The sequence below is a fragment of the Euphorbia lathyris genome, chromosome 5, assembly GCF_963576675.1.
Source record: "Euphorbia lathyris chromosome 5, ddEupLath1.1, whole genome shotgun sequence".
NCBI classification, from domain to species: Eukaryota; Viridiplantae; Streptophyta; class Magnoliopsida; order Malpighiales; family Euphorbiaceae; genus Euphorbia; species Euphorbia lathyris.
The window spans coordinates 32,552,492-32,571,576 of NC_088914.1; the positions used below are offsets into that span (position 1 = coordinate 32,552,492).

Sequence of the window (19,085 nt, forward strand, 5' to 3'; positions counted from 1 at the left end):
TATACCATTAATAAAATTTACCCACACATTAAGAAAAGAAATTTTATAATCCTCTCCTAACAATACACTTCATCATCAATGTAAGCTTATATTTTAGGGTAATTAATTTATTAGTCCCTATATTTTGACAAAACATACTGTTTAGTCCCTATATTTTTAAAAATACATGATAAAGTCCCTAACTTTTTTCCCGATGAACTGTTTAGTCCCTAACGTTTTTCTCGGTGAACTGTTTAGTCCCTGCCGTTAGACTCTCATGAAGATTTTGTTAGTCAATTTGGATTTGCGTTCTTCTTTTCCTTTCCTTTAAACTCTAATGCATCTGAAATCAACTTTGAGTCTTCTTCTTCTTGATTTTCTTCTTAATCGTTCAAATTCGTAAGCATTGGATCTTTTCTTTTTCTTGTTCTCCATACAAATAGCTTCTTCTTTTAAATTGGATTTCCTCTTCTAAAGTTTGAAGGTAAATAGTAAAGGGTAATTTAGTCATTTCTGAAGTTATAAACGGTAAAAAATCTAACAAACAGACGGAAAGACTAAACAGTTCATTGAAAAAAAGGTTAGGGACCTTGATATGTGTTTTTTAAAATACAGGGACTAAACAGTGTGTTTTGTCAAAATATAGAGACTAATAAATTAATTACCCTATATTTTAACATCAATCATCTTCCTTCGGTATGTATTGCCTGGGGAAAAGGGTAGACATTCTCCCTTGAACAAAACGTTAGAAATGAAAGATGAATTAGAGAGGATAAGAAAATGAAAGTTAGAAAAGAAAAGAGAAAGGTCCCACAAATGAAATGAAGCATGTGCGATCATATGGTTGTTAGCATTAATATGACCCACTTCTCCTTCCTCTTTACACCTCCCATTTTCAATCTCTTGTTTCTCACTTCTCTCTCAATATCCACTACTGTCACAAATAATAGTACACAAACAAAATTTCCCTTTTGTCTTCCTCATTTCTCTGATTCTGTCAGAAACATCTCTCTCTCTCTCTATAATTCCACCTACCTCAAAACCCTAATTTCACCATGAAATTGCCTTTACCTCTCAACCCTAATTTGATCAAGTCCAAATTCACTAAATCCTTCCTTCGATCTTTCCTTAAAATAAGCAGGGAAACCCCAATTTATCATCATCCTGGTGACATCTTTCAGAGATGTGATAGGGTTAAAACTGCTGCTGATAAATCCCTAGCTTCTGCTGTTGGCTCAAGAAGAGCTTGGAGTAGGGCAGTTCTTTCCAGGATCCGAAACCACCATACACGGAGGCACAAGTGGTGGCGCCGCCCCCGCCGAAGTTTAGTTAAAAGAAGGTGCAGCTTGAAAAAAGCTGCTAGTTTTGATGAAGCTAAGAAGCTAAGGAAGGTAGTGCCTGGTGGAGAAGGCATGGATTTGTGCAATTTATTGGATGAAGCTGCACATTATGTTAAGTGTCTTAATACACAAGTACAGGTGATGACATGTATTGCTGATTTCTGCTCTTCTACTACTTGAGTTTTTATTATCACATACTAATTATATTGAAATATACATGTTAAAAGCTGCTTTTTATTCTGGAGAATTATATATATATATATAATTGTTAGTTGAATGTACTTGAGGATGATATTTGTAAAAAGGAATGAATTGATGAGTTATAGTTTGCATATGTATGAATTAATTATTGGATGTGATATCTGTTCTTTTTTTTCATGATCCAGCTAATCTTAATTTCGTACTTTTTCTCAGCCAATCTTTGTTGTCTAGTAATTTCTAGCATATAAGCACTGTTGCAGCATGGAAATCAAGAATTAATGGAAGGTGAGATGTAGGTTTCAATTTAACACTCAAGTTTAAGATCATAGTAATACCTTTTTTTTTTTATTATTATTTCTAACACTCTCTAGCACGCGATTTTTTTCTGGCTTCAAGTGCGTACAATATAGACCCATTTTGTTAATGTGTTAAAATTTTATTAACAAATAGAGTTGCCCAAAATCTAAACTAATGTTACTATGAGAGATAATAATAAAAGTTATTCTCAGACATCATCTATCTGTTTAAGTTTTCAAGTCAATTGGTTTCTTTATACAGTATTAGAACCTTTTTGACTAAGTAGTGAAATCCTGATAACTTCATTTATCGATGAATTTTAACACATAATAAGATGAAAATATATTGTACGCACTTCAAATCGATAGGAATTCACATACAGTATGTGAGAGATAATAATAATAAAAGGTATATTTGGGTTTTACTTATCAGGTTAAGATTTTGGCTCAAATGATTCATTTACATATTAAAGCCTCGTATTCAATGGGGTCATCCATATATATTTGCTTCATGATCTAAATGGTTTGAACATGAAAGTGGTGCATTGTACATCCTGCATTTCTTAATCAATGAGCCATATGACACTTTATATATCTAAAAAAATTATCCTCTTTTGAGGTACTTTTTGGTGCGAGTCATATTTTTATTTACATGGTATGTGAATGATGTACATGCTTCAAATCCAATAGTCATTCGCGTGTAAGATTACATCTAAAGTAATTGTAATAAAAGTTATTGTTACAGCTTACCTATGATCTGAAGCTTTTGGGTCAAATGATTCTTTGGCATGGTATGAGATCCTCCTATTGAGTGGTTTAGAGTTCAAATCATCACAACTCTATTTGTTAATGAATTTTCAACACATAACAAGATAGACTTGTATTATTCATGCGTTAAGCCCAAGAGGCATTACGTGTAGGGAATGTTAGAGATAATAACAAAAACTATTATGGACATTAACTAGCAGTTTGTTAACTAGTTCCTTGGCAACTAGGTTATTAAACTTGGGATATCAACTGGGTTTCATGGATACACGGGACTACTCGATCCTAATCGAACTATTCAAACCATATATAAAAGGGTTTGAGACAGGAATGAGAATACCAGAACCCACTATCCATCATTTATTTGCTATTGTTTTTTTACTCTTTTGAAAGTTGATGCTTGCATACTAAAAAATGAAGACAAGATATGAAAAATTTTAATATTAAATATTTGAGAATTTTAATATTGTATATAGGGGTGGAAACGGGACGGGTTGGGGAGTATTTAGAGATTTTTTAGCATCCATATCCGCCTGCATGGTTGCTCATGGATGACGGGGAATCCCCAAACTCCAAATAAAATTTAAAATTTTAAAAAGTGATTTGTAATTTATTGTGTTTTAGTTTTATGTTTTTATTTTTTTATTTAAAATTAAATTTTTAATTAAAAATAATTTCTAATTAAAGTATATATATTATCCTATAGCCTCTACCTAAAGTTGATTGGTGTGGGGAAAGGGATTCATATAGTTGGAAGGGTGAGATTTCTATTTCCAAACCATATTTGCTTAACCAAACATCAAAACAAAACAAGTTATTCTCATTCTCATTCCATAATATATGTTTCTCTATCTAAACACTCCCTAATTTAAATGGTTTCATGTAAGGATGACAAACATGAATAAGTCATTTCCATTTACAATCCCATTCCACAGTGTATATTTCTTTATCTAAACACCTTTTAATTTAAATGGTTTTAGGTAGGATGACAACATGTAAAGTAAAATATTCGTATATAATATCATACTCATACTTCTTTTTTTTAATTTAAACTAACCATAATTCTTCATTACTTTAAGAGGTAAAAAATCCTAATTCTATATTCTGCCCCACATGTATACCCACATATACCATTACCATTTTAAATATATAAATGATATAATAAACAAATAAGTCATAAATTTAATAAAAGAAAACATAGACTTAATATTCCCCAAATTTAACAACATCATTCACTAATTCAAAAAAAAACAATCATATACTAGTAAAGTTTTCTAAATAACATAATATACAATTTAATATCAAATATATAATTAGGGATGGTAATGGGACGGGAAAAAACTGAAAACCGTAGAGATCCGAACCGACGGGATCGGAGAGAAACTGGAATTTTTGGGTGAGGGGCTAGGACGGAGGTAATTTTAGCCCCGAAGATTAAATTTAGACAGAGGCGGGTGTTATTATACCTGAACCATAGGGATCCTCGTCCTGTCCCCGAAAGACCACCCATATATATATATATATATATATATATATATATATATATATATATATATATATATATATTAATAGTTAAAAAGTCAATATATAAATAATATTAAAGCATTTCCGATTCTGATTTATTATTATTTTGTTTTGATTCCGATTTCAAACTTTAAACCAAACGGCCTCTTAAAAGATGACCTAAAATATCTTATAATATTATATGGATAAATAAATTAGTCTATTGTTTAAAACTTAACTTTTGTTTTATTCAATAGGTTACCAATATTTAAAACTAAACTGTTGAATAAAACAAAACAAATAATTAAATAATTAAACTGTTAAATAAAATAAAAATTAAATAATCTAATATTGAAATAGGATGACATAGCAGTAGTAAACAAAAATGTAGGGATTGCCAATTACATGTAATAGTCGGAATATCAAATATATACACAAAAATATAGCATATTCGTTAATAATTGCTGATAATCAGAGAAATAGAGGAAACAGGGTCAAAGGAAGTAATAATTATGGTTCCTTCCATTGTTGTCCAGTTTTAAATGGTTAGGGTTTGCTTCTAAACCAAATGATTCCCTTCTCCCCCACATGTTTCCCACCATTAACATTAACATTCCTACTTTTATTTCCATTACGTAATAAATTTGCAGCCACTTGGAATAATTCAATTCTAAATTCCTGGTTTTCATTACCTCAAGAGAAAAAAAAAAAAAAAAAAAATATGATGCGGAAATCTTCCCACTAACAACGACCTTGAAACCAAGGGACGAGGAGCTTAGTGTCAAAGCTAACTAGGGCTATGGAGAGCCATCCAGGGAAGAAGGAAGCAGCGGCAGTCATCAAAACACGCGGAGCGTGAAGAGCCCCAATCCGGGAAGAGAGTCCAGAAGGTCATCCACGCGGGGCGCACCATCAGCCACACAGAGCTTGGATCGAGCCTTTAGACTAATGAGTTTCAGGAGGTCGACTACGCGGAGCGTGCCCTTATGAACGTGGAGCTTGGATCGAACCTTCTGACGAATGAGTTCCAAGAGGTCGATTACGCGGAGCGTGCCCTTACGGACGCGAAGCGTGCCCTCATGAACGCGGGGCGTACCTGGCTGAAGATTACTTCCTTTCCAAGTTCTGGCTGTTGGGAACAAGTTCTGCCACCCTCTAATTACTGTTTTGCCACCCCTTAACTACACCTTTGCCACTCCTTAATTACAATCATGCCACTCCTTATTTACAATACTGTCACTCCCTATTTCCAATCTATGACACTCCCTATTTACAACCATACCACTCCTCTACCTTTACCCTAAATTACCCTTATCTTTATCCATTTAATTAGTTAAGTGATTTGTCCTTTATTGTAATTTGTTAGTTAGATTTTGAGATGATATAAATTAATCTCTTCCTTTGTAAACCCTAACTTTTTATCAATCAAATATTAATCTTCTTCAAGAAGTTTTGTTAAGGTTTTTCACCTTCAACAATGGGGATTTCTTATTCCGATGGATTTAGTCCATAAAACCCGAGATTCACTCCTAGTTTAGCTAGAGAAGAAATATCTTTGTTAGTTTATGATTAAAACTTTCAGACGAAACCAATCTGTAATAGTTGGTATCAGAGCCGATCGTTTTCCTTAACAGAGACTTCTTTCGACTATGGATCAACCAAGTTCATCTCTACCATCCGAAGTAACCACCGACAAGGGATTGGAAAATCTCAAAGCCCTTGTGAGAAGGTATCAAGCGAGTTATAGGGAGGATTTTCGGGTGATAAACGAGCTAACGAGCAAGCTTACGACATGTGTGGAGAGCCTCAAGCAAGGAATCCGAAATAGTTCCCAATCCACCATAGAAGTTCCTCCTAAAGATCCATCACCAATCTTTTCTCCTTTACACATTGAAGAGGTAAATCCTAAACTTCCAATTTCTCACATTGAAGTTGTGGATAGTCCTATTGCTAGGAAGAGATTGGATGTTTGTGATGTTGTGTATGATGTTGAAGTGGATTTAGATCCTCATTGTGGATTTGTTGATAATGATGTTATGAATGAGAATGTGAGTTCATGTATGGATGAGGAGGAAGGAGTGTTGGTAGGTGAGGATGTTGGGAAAGCCCATGTAGCAAGTGATGCTCCCCAAGTGTTTGATAAAATGCCTCTTAAGCATAATCCTATTTGTAAGTTTGAGGCATTATTCTTGAGGAAGGGGAGAGTGACTTTGGGCTTATAAATCTCTTTGAGGAGCATGATGAAATTCGTTTATGTGTGGAGATTGATGGCTATGGAGATGGGAGAGATGTTGGTGGTTCAACTATAGTTGGGTGTAACATGTCGTTTGGGCCAGTAGCTATTCAAATGGGTTAGCCGGCTTAAACTATAGGGAGAAGTGGAAGGAAACGAGAGGTCGTGGGAAAAGATGGATCGTGGATGAAGAAGGAAATGAGTTTGAGTACGAACATGAAGAAGAGGAGTTAGAAGAGGAGATTGATGAAGAGGAGAACCGATCCGAGAATGAGCTAGAAAGAAATGAGGAATGTGATTATTATGAAGGCAAATTCGAGGATGAGGTTGAAGAGAGAGAGCACGCTTCCGAAGATGAAATATGTGAGGATGGTGAACTTTGTCATAGTGCATATGAGTTTGATTATGATGAAGATGGTAGAGTTTACCATGGGGAGGATGAACTTCGAAGCATTGAGTGGAACCAATATGGGGCCGCTTATGAGGAAGACGAAGATAGGGTCTACTATGATGAGAGTGAATGTCAGTGTGTTGAGTGGGATCGACACAGGGCTCCTTATGAAGATAATGAAGGTAGATTCTATTATGATGATGAATTGGAGGATGTTGAACAAAACTACAATGAATATATCTATGAGTATGATGGAGGACGGTTCCGTCATGAAGATGAGTTCGAAAATGTAGAGTGGGGCCGGAACGAAGAAGCTTATGATGATGAAGAAGATCGGTTCCGAGATGAATACGAGTCGAGAAATGTTGGGTGGAATCGAAACGAAGACACTTATGAGTATGATGAAGGTCGGTTCCGAGATGACTATGAGTCGGGAAATATTGGGTGAAATCGAAATGAAGATGCTTATGATGATGAAGAAAATCGGTTCCAAGAGGAAGATGAGTCGGGAAGTGTTGAGTGGAGCCAAGATGAAGACACCTATGAAGTTGATGATGATGGCAATGAGCATAATGTGTATTTGGTGACGAGGGTGCCAATGCCTAATGACGAGGAGCATAGCCAACGTCATCGATTATTTAGAACTCGATGCTTAGTTCTTGGGAAGAAGTGTGAGATGGTGATCGATGGAGGAAGCCAAATGAATATCATTAGTCGGTCCGCTACGAGCAAGTTTGGGTTGGTTCCCGAGCCACATCCTAGACCTTACCGCCTTGGTTAGGTCAACGAGGTGGAAAAGCTTCAAGTTACTAATTTGTGTAAAGTTCCTTTCTCTATTGGAGCTTATAGGGATGAAGTTGTGTGTGATGTTGTGGAGATGGGTGCTTGTGATGTGCTGTTTGGTAGGCCATGGAAATTTGATTGTGATGCCTCACATGCGGAAAAAAGCAACACCTACGCCATACGCAAAGGCAGAATCCGATATGTCCTTACACCTTTGAAGAGTTCTCCTAGTAAGAAAACGAAGACCACTTTGGAAGATTGTCCAACTCGGGAGTTGAGTGTGAATGGGTGCATTGGTGGAATGGGTGAGACATTGAGTCACCTTAACTTGGGTTCCATGGATGAGTTAGCTAGCCACCCTCCTAGTGAAGTTAAATCCAAAGAGAAGAATGAGGTTGAGAATGGGGGTAGCGAAGTTGGAAGTGAGAGAGTTGAGCCGATGTCCGAGGGTGATAAGTACGTGTCTTCCAACGAGCCGCCTAAAGGGCTTCTTAAAGGGCTTCCACCTTTGAGAAAGCTACCACGAGACATGGTATGGGATTCGGGAGATAGTGCACCTAGCTCTATATATGGTGAGTTGAGCTTTAGAGAGGAGGATGAAGGTTACTCTATGAAGCCTATTGATAACACCGAGACACCTAGCACATACCACATGCAAAAGAATCAAGTCCCTTACTTGGTAAAATCTGAACTTATTCTTTTGTGTTTTATTGAAATATATGTGTTGGAATCTTGGTTGTGTATGTTGAGGGAGAACCTTCCCTATGATGAGCCCATGAGAGGTGATCTTGTTATGAGGAATGTGAGCTTTATGTTGAGAGGGACTCCTTTCTATGATGAGGCCATGAGGGGTGATCTTATAGTGAGGGATGTGGGCTCCGTTGATTATTTATTTAAAGGGAGTGTCTTCCCGGGGAACATAGAAAGGATGGAAGGAAGTCAAGACTTGGTAAATTCGGAACTCACTATGTTGTGCTTTATTGACATGTATGTGTGGGGGTATATGTTGTGCTTGTTGAGGAAGCATCAACCCTATGAAGAGTCAATGAGAAGCGATCTTGTGGTGAAGAGAGTGGGGTTTATGAAATCTTTGATGAATGAGGATCGCTGCTCGAGAGATGTTGACTACTAGAAACTTGCAGAACTGTGACAGAATGTTGTGACGGAATTCCGTCACTAACTGTTCCGTCAAAGTCTTGAGACGAAAATTTGAGACGGAATGAAATTTTCCGTCACAACGAATTGGCGGGAGAATTCCCGCGGTCATGCGTGACACAACGTGAGACGAAAATTATTCCGTCACAACATCGTGACGTTTTTAGAGACGTTTTTATCCATTCCGTCACAATAGAAAAATAGTTTTACAATTTTACTTTATCTTAAATATTAAATAAAACTGATTTAAAAAAAAAAAAATTAAAACCAAACATATATATGTAGGGTTTTATAAAATAAATGTAAGAAATTTAATTTTTAACAATAACATTATTTGTAAAAATTCTTTAAAAAACATTATCTATAAAAAACATTAATATTTATTATATTATATATAATGAGTAAGAAAAGCAATATTAATAATTGGAGATTTCATAAGTTGATGTGCCAAAATGAGATAGGTTTTGATTAGGGGTGCATTATGTGGATTAACCAGTCCATTAAGGTTAATTGAGTCAGTTAAATATTTAATCGGTTTTTTAAATAAGGCATAGCTTCTTTACAATTGATCCCTTTTCTCTCTCTTGTTTGTTTGCCAGACAACGATCTTCTTGTTCTAAATAAGGCGCTTTATGAGGACAAGGAGAAATATTACAATATATGTCGCACGAGGAGGTACTGGCAGAAGTATGACATTGAGACATTTGTTTTAGAAAATTATGAGAGAGAAAATATGCTTATATCAAAGCTACAAACTTTATGTTACTTATTTAAGTAGAATTCTTTATAACATCAAGTCCTTTTTTCCCCTATATATATATATATATAGAGAGAAGGGCTCTTGTGAGAACCTTTTCTTAGGTGAGGACACTTCTTAGGTGAGAACCAATTAAAACTACGTAGTTTTGGGGTATTTTTTTGACAAAAACGGTGAGTTTCATGTGAGAAGTCGCGCGTTTTTGAAGTTGAAAAGATCCGTCTCTTCGTTCTTCGACTTCTTCCTCGACTCCTTCGTTGTTTCCATCTTCTCTCATTTCTACAGTCGATCAACTTTGGTTTTGATAGAAGATTTGCTTTCTGCATTTCATCAATTATACCGTGTATTTGTTCCTCTGAACTTTGGTTAGTTGTTTATCGTCTTCGTTTTTTCTGTTCATTGTTTTTGTTTGCATTTTTTCGCTTTTTCGTTTTTTTTCCATGAATTTGTTCGTCTGAACGAGGTTTGTTGCTTTATGTTCTTCATTTGTTTTGTTGTTTTATGTTCTTTGTTGATTTTGATAGCGATTTTATGTAGTTTTTTGATTTTCCAGGGTTTCGTTTGTTTGAACTTTATGAAGAAGTTTCTGTATGTGTTTTCTATGTTTTTTGTATTCAAATGTATTTAGTTTGAGAATGTTTTTATGTTGTTTTATTATTGTTTTATATTTTGTGTTTGTTGTTCTAAAATTATGAACGTATGTTCTGTTAATGGTATATTGTTTTGTTTTATGTTTGTTCTCTATTTTTTAGTTTTGATACCTTTTTTTTGTTGCTTTTTGATTTGTAGGTTTTTCATTTGTTTGAAATCTGTAAGTTTGTTGTGGTTTGATTTTGAAATTTAGTGAGTTTCAAAATGATTTTATTTTTTTTCAAAGTTTGTTCTATATTTGCATGTGTTTGTTCTAAAATTTTGAACAATTGTTCTGTTAATGAGATATTGGTTTTGTTTGGGGGTTTTGCTTGTTTGAACTTTCAAAGTTTGTTGTGGTATTATTTTGTATGGTTTTTGTTCTAAAATATTGAACATATGTTCTGTTGATGAGTTATTGCTTTGTTAAATTAGTTTATGTTTTGTTGATGAGTTATTGCATTTGTTTTATGTTTTGTTCTATATTTGCATTTGTTTGTTCTAAAATATTGATTATATGTTCTGTTTTTTTTTTGTAGAAAATGGGCGGAAATGGAGAAGAGAGTTTCCTAAGTAATGTGATTGATAAGAATTTGCTGGATGAAATTATTGAAGAATATTGTTCTTATGAAGATATGAAAAATAAGAAGAAAGGTAAGAGTGTTGTTCCTGTTGAAGCTATAAGTGGAAAAAGACAGACATCTAGAAGATTTAAGAGGACTTCTAAAAGACCTTCCATTTCTAAAAGACCTTCAATGTCAGCCATTCCTGCTGACAATGATTTGCTCTCTAGTTATGTTGTTCCGTCTAATAATTTGTTGAGGCGGCAAATAAGGAGTCAATCTATCAAAGGTGCGTTGAAGCAGGAAACAAGTAGTCAATCTAGTAAAGGTATGTTTAGACGACAAACAAGGAGTCTATGTAGCAAAGGTTTTGATTCTTCTCAAGTTTCTGAACCTTCTGTTGATGGTTTAAAGGAAGACGTTGATGCTAGGAAGCTAAAGAAAGTTAAGTTTGCAAGAAACATAAATGTTGCTTCTAGGTTTTTAAAGAAGCGGAAGAAGGTTGTTAGTGCAGGTGATGATGAAAATATTTCTAAAAGGAATAAGACTGCTCTTGGTCAAAGAATACCTCCTAAACAGTTTATTGGTATTCTTAATGATATTCCAGAGACTCATAAGAATTCAATTAGACGGATTGGATTTGGTGGTTTTTTGGATTTAAGTTTAGATGTTCATAATGCTTCTTTTTGTGAAAGACTTGTCAATAGTTTTAATGTAGATAGGTGTAGCCTTATGTTGGGTAATAGTGAAGAGTTGAAGTTTGTTAAGGAAGATTTTCAAGCTGTTTATGGCTTGCCTTGTGGAGGTGTAGAGATTGAGGAGCCCCAAGATGTTGGGGAAGATGATTGTTCAGATTTTTTTGCTGAATGGAGGTCTTATTTTGGGCTTGTGAGTGGAAGTCCAATTAATAGTACTGTGATTGCTAAGCTGAATGATCTGAAGACGAAACCATTGTGTGATGAGTTTTTGTTGCATTTCGTATTCTGTGCGGTAAATTGTTGTATTCGTTCAACCAAGAACCAGGCTATGAACTATAAATTTCTTTATAGTTGTAGGAATGTTAATGAGATTGTAAATTTGGACTGATGTTCTTTTGCATATAAGCATTTGTTGGATTCTGTCAGTGATTGGAAGAGGAGTCCTACTTTTTTCACAGGTCCCCTTCCTTTCTTGTTGGTAAGTATATTTTTTTTTTATTATGTGTTTGACAATATTTGTTGGTTGCTTATTTTTTAATTTGTGTTTAACTTGTTCATTTTTGTTATTTTTTTCTAGATAAGTTATTTTGATAGGCTTCAACGAGCTAATGTTGTTAATCCAAGAGATTATCCATTGATATCTGTTTGGAATAAAGAACGAATTCAAAAGAGGATGGCTTTGGAGAAATTGAGGGGATTTGGAAGTGGGATTGTGTTAAATAGAATATTGGTAGGAGAAAACTTGGTAAGAGAAGGTATGTATGGGGATGAAGGAAATTTGGAAAGAGAAGCAGTGAATAGGAATGAAGATAAACAAGATGCTGAAGTTGGCAATAAGAAGGAATGTGGAGAAGCTTCTTCTAGTGGACCAGCAGAAATTTTTGTACGTTATTATAGCTTTCCCTTTGTTTTTAAATTTTAGAACATTCTTATTAAATTTTAGAACATGTTTATTAAATTTTAGAACATGCTTACTATTATTTATAACTTGCCCTGTTTTTTAATTATGGTTTTGTATATGCAGGAATTTCTTTCTAAGTTCCAATCATTAGCTAAAGAACTGGGTTCTAAAGTTAATGAAATGTATGTTATGTTGAAAGAAGCTAATGTTGTTTTTGGTGAAGATGGTACAAGCGTTGAGATGGGTAATGTGATAGAGTTTATGGAGTAAATATACTCGAGGCAATGAAGATCCAGTTAGTCAAAGTGAAGGAGGGAAAGAAGAAGTTGTTAATGAGAACAAAGCTGAAAGTAAAAAAGATACATGAATGACTGGAGATTTTGAATGTGATTTGTCTAGTCAAGATAGTCATCCTTATCTTAATTCTGAATTTTTTGATGAGATAGATGCTTTAGTTGAAAGAATAAAAAGAGAGAAGAAAGATCAGAGAGAAAGTGAAACTCCAATGAAGAAATCTGAAGAAAAATATTCTTGTCCAAATTTTAATTTGTTGAGTCAAGAGTTGCATGATTTTGTTGGAGCTGAAGGTGGATCTACACAAATAAAAAATTTTGTTGAGAAAGTGGATGTTGCAGATGTGAAGAATAATTCTGATCCTGAAGTAATGTATGTGATAAGAATTATTTTATATTTTGTTTATTTTTTTTAATGTTTGTTATATTTTAGAACATATGCCTTATTGTTTAGGACATAGGTTTTATGTTTCTGATTATCTTATTGCTTTTTTATGTTTTAAGGTGGTTTGTTTTGTCAACAGGTTTGTTGTTGATGATGAAGTTGATAACGTGATGATAGAAGATGTTGTGGATGTAGATTTACAAGCTTTGCCTAGAAATATTCCAGATAAGTTACAGAGTCTGTGCAAATGGGCTAATTCCGAGTTGGTGAAAGGCAATTTTGTTAGCTATGTTATTGGTGAAGAATTGTTTGGACATGCTGCTAAAGCATTATTGTTGAGGCATGATATATATTCGTTGGTTCATATGGAAGAGATAACTTGCAACGTTATAATTTTCTATATGAGGTATTTTGTTTTTGAAATATTATAGTTTTATTTATATTAGTTGTAGTTGATTCTTACTATGTACTTTTGTGTTTTTATGTAGCTACTTGTTTAATTTGTTGAAGAAAAGAGGAATGGACAAATTGTTTTATTTTGTCGATCCTCATTACACTTATTCAATTGGAAGTACTAAAACAGTAAGCCAGCGCTCATATGAGTTGATGAATCGATTGAAGATGTCCACGATGGATAAGTCTATCTTTTTGTGTCCATATAATACAGGGTATGAAATTTTAGTTATTTTATTTAATATTTTTGTAAGTAATTTTCTTTATTTTGAAATAATAATAGTATTATTTTCAGTGGACACTGGACGTTGTCAGTTATCGATTTGACGAATTTTAGAGCTTATTGGTTGGATCCGTTGAGAAGGCGTTTGCCAAAGGCAGATATATGGATGGATGTTGTGAATGAGTATGTTTTTTGTTTATATTTTGTTTTATAGTTTATTTGATATATAATTATGTTTTAAGATTAAGATTATGTACCTGATTTTAATGAATTTCATTTTAACAGCGCTATTCTATTATACTCTGGGAATGATCAAATTAAAGTCAAATGGACTGCACTTTTGGTAACTCTTAATTTGTATATTGGTTTTGTACATGTGTGAAATTGTTTAGAACGTAAAGGTTAGATTGATGTACATGATTTTAATGTTGTGCTTGTTGTGTTGTAGGGTGTGCCAGAGCAGAAAGATCATAAAACATGTGGTTTTTTTGTAATGCGGTACATGAGAGATATTGTGATGGACAATGATTTGAAGTTTGCTGAAAATGTATAGTCCACTTATAATAAATGTTTTGTTGCATTATTTTGAAATTATAGTTTGTTTTATGGTATTAATTTTTTTATATTTTGTAGTGGAAAAGTAGGTGTGGTATGAAATATAGTCAAATTGATTTGGATGAAGTTCGGAAAGAGTTTGTGGAAGAAGTGGTAAGAGTAGGAGTTACTGGACTTGATGACTGTTTTACTGATGATGTTTCTAATAGTAATGCAATGTAAGTGATATTTAAGAATTTTTGTAATTTAGAATATCTGTATGTGTTTTTTGAACATATGGTTTATATTTTAGAACATGAGAATAGAATTTAAGAGTATGTGTTTTCTGTTTTGGAACATGGTTATTTTTTTTTCCTTTTTGTTATTTTTTTATGTTGTTAATAGGAGAGTAGAGAAAGATGTAGTTGAGAAAGCGCAAGAAGGTGGTGTTGGAAATCATGCAAAAAGGATTTCAAAGTTGCATGTGTATCTACAGTCTCCATTTTTGGTTGAGTCTGAGCATTTACTAAATAATATGCTTGGTTCGAGGAGAATGTTGGTGGAATATGCTTTCTGTAATGGAGACCCACAGTAAGATCTTAATTGAATGTTGTTTGTGTTAATTTGAATTTTCTTTAAGATATACTTATTGTTTTTATTTTATTCTGTTTGCTTTTTTTGAAGTGAGTTGTTGTATAGTGATTCTTTGTCCACAATCAATAGAGAGGAGATTATGACCTTGTCAGGAAAGAATCATTTGGTTTGTAATGTTGTTGATGCGTGGTCTCGAATATTGAATGGTGAAAGGAAGAGCAGAGGTCAAATTGCTGCGAACAGATTATTCTTCTCTACTGTACCATTTGTATGTGTTTTTACTTTTTGATTTTTTTTTTTGTTAAAAAGAAATTAGATTATATTAATATGAATGTTGTATTTTTGTATAGTTGTTACTATGTATAGATAAGGGAGTTCCTGGATCTACTAAGTACAGCGATAGACACGATGCTTTTTTTGAGAGGATTAGTTATGAACTTCGTGAGGCTAAAGTAGATAGTTTACAAAATTATCAGTTGGTAATTATATTAAAAGTAAATTGTGTTTTACTGTAATTTTTGTTTGAAATTATTATGATTGCTAATGGTTTATCTTTTTAGGTGTTCTTTCCGGTTGTTCATGCTGCACATTTCTATCTTTTTGTTATCAACCATTTTACTGGAAAAATAGACGTTATTGATAACAAGGCTCTTGAGAAAGGTGTTCAACCTTCTAGTAAATATAAGGGTTTTGCAAAGGCTTTGGTAATATTACTCAACTGTTTTTTAGTTTTGTTATTGTGTTCTATATATTTATTATCATGTTCTGAAAAACTAACTGTATGTTCTGAATAGTTTATGATATGTTTTAATATTCATAAGATGTTGTTTTATGTTTTCTAGGTGAAAGCATATTCACTTTATATTAAAAGAGAAAGCCCTGAATGTTTGAATGATATCAGTGCTTATAGTGCAAGACATTTGAAGTTGAAGTGGAAAGACACAACCAACAATGATGATTGTGGTGTTTTCCTTATGAAGCATATAGAATTATATTTTGGACAAGATGTTGATAAATGGGATATTGGATTTGGAGATAACAATGTGAGTTTTTTTAATCTTTTTTATGATAGGTTGATGTTATTATTTTGAGAATATTAGTAATATTGATTTTGTAATATTGCAGATTGATCCGTTGAAGAATTTTAGAGTTGAGTACTGTTGGAGGATTTTGCCAGATCCTGGAAACAAAGAAGTTGTTGCTGTTAATGGGAAGGCATTAAAATGGAAGAATGAACACTAGTATTATTAGTTTAGTTAGTTATAATTTGTAATATATATGGGATAATTATTGTAATTTTTGTAAAATATATTGTAGAAGTTTCTGTTGGCAAAGTTTGTGTTTTATTTTTTAACATGTCATATATGTTAGAACATAAGACATATTTGTTGGAACGTAAAACATATTTTTTGGAACATACACGATTTTGATAACAGGAATGAAGTGTAGATTGGATATATTTGTTTAGGGTGGAAAGGTGTGCAGCTTAGAGGCTTGTTTAACAAAATTGTAATCATATGAAAATTCATTAGAATAGAATGAGAAGCTTGAAGTTAAATTTTACTGTTATACATGTTTATATCCACTATAAACATGTTAGATTCATTTTGATACATGTCATAATGATCATATTTGTAATACTTAAAATATGATAATTATGGCACACGTCATAAATTGGATGAAATATAGATAAAAAGATAGAGGAACATGAAATAATTATTATACTTATAATACTTTGAAATATGTTAATTATGTCATTGAATGAAATACGGGTAAAAAGATAGAGAAATAAAAATAACAAATTTTAGAGAAATAAAAATAAGAAATTTTCAGCTTCTTACATAGAAAAAAAATAATTCTGTGACAATAAATTGTATATTGGAAATATTAAATCGTTGTTCTAAAACATGTATCATATGTTCTAAAAAATATATCATATGTTCTAAACAATATAAGAGATTAGTTGTTCTATTTTTCTGGACAGTTTCTGCTATCATGGTTAGCAAGCTGTTTACAGACTCTGCATAACCTCTTTTTTTCTGGTTTTCCTCAACAGCTTTCTCTCTTTCACTCTTCAATCTTTTATCACCGTTTCCTTTTGGAATATGTACACATGTACCTTTGTTCTTTGCACTACAACAAATCATCACTTGCGCCACGAATCATGCCACGAGAATTCAAGATTCGTGGCATATTTTCATTTAGCCACGGGAAAAAGAGATTCCAATAAAAACTTTAGATTACTTGATAAATTTATGCCACGGGTATTTGTTTTTTGTGGCAAAAATATACTTATGTCACGAATTTTGCCACAATAATTTTTTTTCGTGGCTAAATCTATTTTTGCCACGGAAAAAATTTACTCGTGGCATAAAATTACTTATACCACGACTAATTTATTTCATTGCAAGAAAATTAATTAGTTTTAGAATAAATAATGTATTATTCATAAAATAAGAAAAATATATAAGTTATGTGTTTTAACCTATTATACTAGTTAGACCACATGTATATTTTAAAGTACTTATATTTTATTTTAATCAACTCTTTAATCCTTCCATATATATATTTTCGCTACAAGAAAAATAAATATTAATATGCAAACTTTAATAAGAGTGTAAAATACACTTATTAAAAATAGGGTTAATATACATATTTGCCCTCGTGTTTTCTCGGAAAAACACATATGCCCCTGTGTCAAATAAACCCACTAAAATCTCCTTGTACTTGTCACAACCCTACAGATATACCCCACACTAACGGAATGATGATTTGGCACAAACGTCGTTCCACGTGGAACGCCACGTCATGCCACGTCAACTGCCAACAAATTAAAATGAATCCTGCGTGGCAAAGTAAAAAGGGTTAATACACATATTTGCCCTCATGTTTTCTCGGAAAAACACATATGCCCCTATATCAAATAAACCCACTAAAATCTCCTTGTACTTGTTAATAAGTTATCATGCCACGTCCCTTTTTTAAAAATTTAAATAAATAAAAATATGTCTACATGGCAGTTCATATAAGTAGCAGAAATTAGAATGACTCTCTCTCTCTCTCTTTCTTTCAACTCTCTCTCGTTCTTTCGACTTCCTAGGAGAACTAAAAGAACCCTTCGACTCCTCTCTCTCTATCGTAGCGCTTCTTCTTCTCATAGATTGACAAAAAAACGAGTGTGAAACCCTATCTTCTTCTGGTTTATTCGACGCAATGGAGAGTGAATAGTTACTCTGCAGTGGAGTGAACAGTGGATTTATGAAAAACGAGTGCGAAACCCTATCTTCTTCTCCTTGGATTTATGAAAATATTACAATAGTTGCTACATTTGAAAAAGCTGTTATAAGCAAATAGAGAATTGAGAACTGACATAGATGAAATATTATGCTTATAAATCCAAGACGATTTAGAGGCTTTAGGGCAAATTTTTGCACTGCTTCCTCTTCCAATTCTTCAGCAGCAGCACCACCAATTTTCAGCTTTTTTACCATTTCCAAAGCGACATCTACATTTCAAATGTTGATAACTTATTAACAAGTACAAGGAGATTTTAGTGGATTTATTTGATACAGGGGCATATGTGTTTTTCCGAGAAAACACGAGGGCAAATATGTGTATTAACCCTTTTTACTTTGCCACGTAGGATTCATTTTAATTTGTTGGCAGTTGACGTGGCATGACGTGGCGTTCCACGTGGAACGGCGTTTGTGCCAAATCATCATTCCGTTAGTGTGGGGTATATCTGTAGGGTTGTGACAAGTACAAGGAGATTTTAGTGAGTTTATTTGATACAGGGGCATATGTGTTTTTCCGAGAAAACACGAGAGCAAATATGTGTATTAACCCTTAAAAATATATTCTTTATACATATAATAAAAATAAATTCTATCACTATATTAGTAAATAAGGCAAAAGCTAACGGGCGCCCGGGACGCCTGTTAGTGGGCTCGTATTTAAAATAGCAATAAACATCTCACTTATTAAAAGATTTCAATTTACCGCCAAACACTTACTCCCTTTCCCTCCTCAAATTTCATTTCCTCCTTGAAAATTTCAGACCAAAACTGCAATAGAAATATTTTCCCTGCTCAAATTTGGTTTTCCCTAAATGCTTCCCTCCTGAAATTCGTTTCTTGCTCCAAAAGTTCAGACCAAAACCCAAATAGAAATCTTATGGCTCCTCAAATCGGGTTTCCCCTAAATGCTCCAAAACTGGTTTCCCTCCTTAAAACCCTAATTGAAATCGTTTGCTCTAAATTTCTCAACCTCTACTGAATTATTCACCTGTGCGAGCTGCTCCAAATCTCTAATTCACCTACACAAGCTCGTCAGAACATCCACTACCACTCAAGGCAAACCTCCATACCATATCAAATGGCCATCGCTTAAGAAGCAGGTACTTCTTCAA

General features: G+C 33.5%; 1 protein-coding gene across 2 annotated transcripts; it reads left to right on the forward strand.

Moving 5' to 3' along the window:
- The first annotated feature begins 1,761 nt into the window (after nt 1-1,761).
- On the forward strand, nt 1,762-16,004 carry LOC136228713 (uncharacterized). Of its 2 annotated transcripts, none has more exons than XM_066017169.1 (15): nt 1,762-1,805; nt 10,573-11,772; nt 11,872-12,177; nt 12,319-12,861; nt 13,013-13,279; nt 13,362-13,541; nt 13,622-13,732; nt 13,835-13,892; nt 13,998-14,096; nt 14,183-14,322; nt 14,489-14,674; nt 14,768-14,945; nt 15,238-15,381; nt 15,520-15,720; nt 15,803-16,004. In XM_066017169.1, exons 4-15 carry the CDS (start codon nt 12,563-12,565, stop codon nt 15,917-15,919), a joined length of 1,980 nt encoding a protein of 659 aa, XP_065873241.1. In that variant the 5' UTR covers nt 1,762-1,805; nt 10,573-11,772; nt 11,872-12,177; nt 12,319-12,562; the 3' UTR covers nt 15,920-16,004. The 2 variants fall into 2 exon arrangements, with proteins under 2 accessions (XP_065873241.1, XP_065873242.1); XM_066017170.1 differs by having other exon boundaries at nt 1,778-1,812.
- Nucleotides 16,005-19,085: the final 3,081 nt, after the last annotated feature.

Coding starts and splice junctions, on each gene's coding strand:
- LOC136228713 (XM_066017169.1), top strand. CDS start 12,563: ATGACTGGAGATTTTGAATGTGATTTGTCTAGTCAAGATAGTCATCCT. Junction 13,542..13,621: donor TTGTGTCCATATAATACAGG/GTATGAAATTTT, acceptor TATTATTTTCAG/TGGACACTGGACGTTGTCAG. Junction 15,721..15,802: donor TTGGATTTGGAGATAACAAT/GTGAGTTTTTTT, acceptor GTAATATTGCAG/ATTGATCCGTTGAAGAATTT.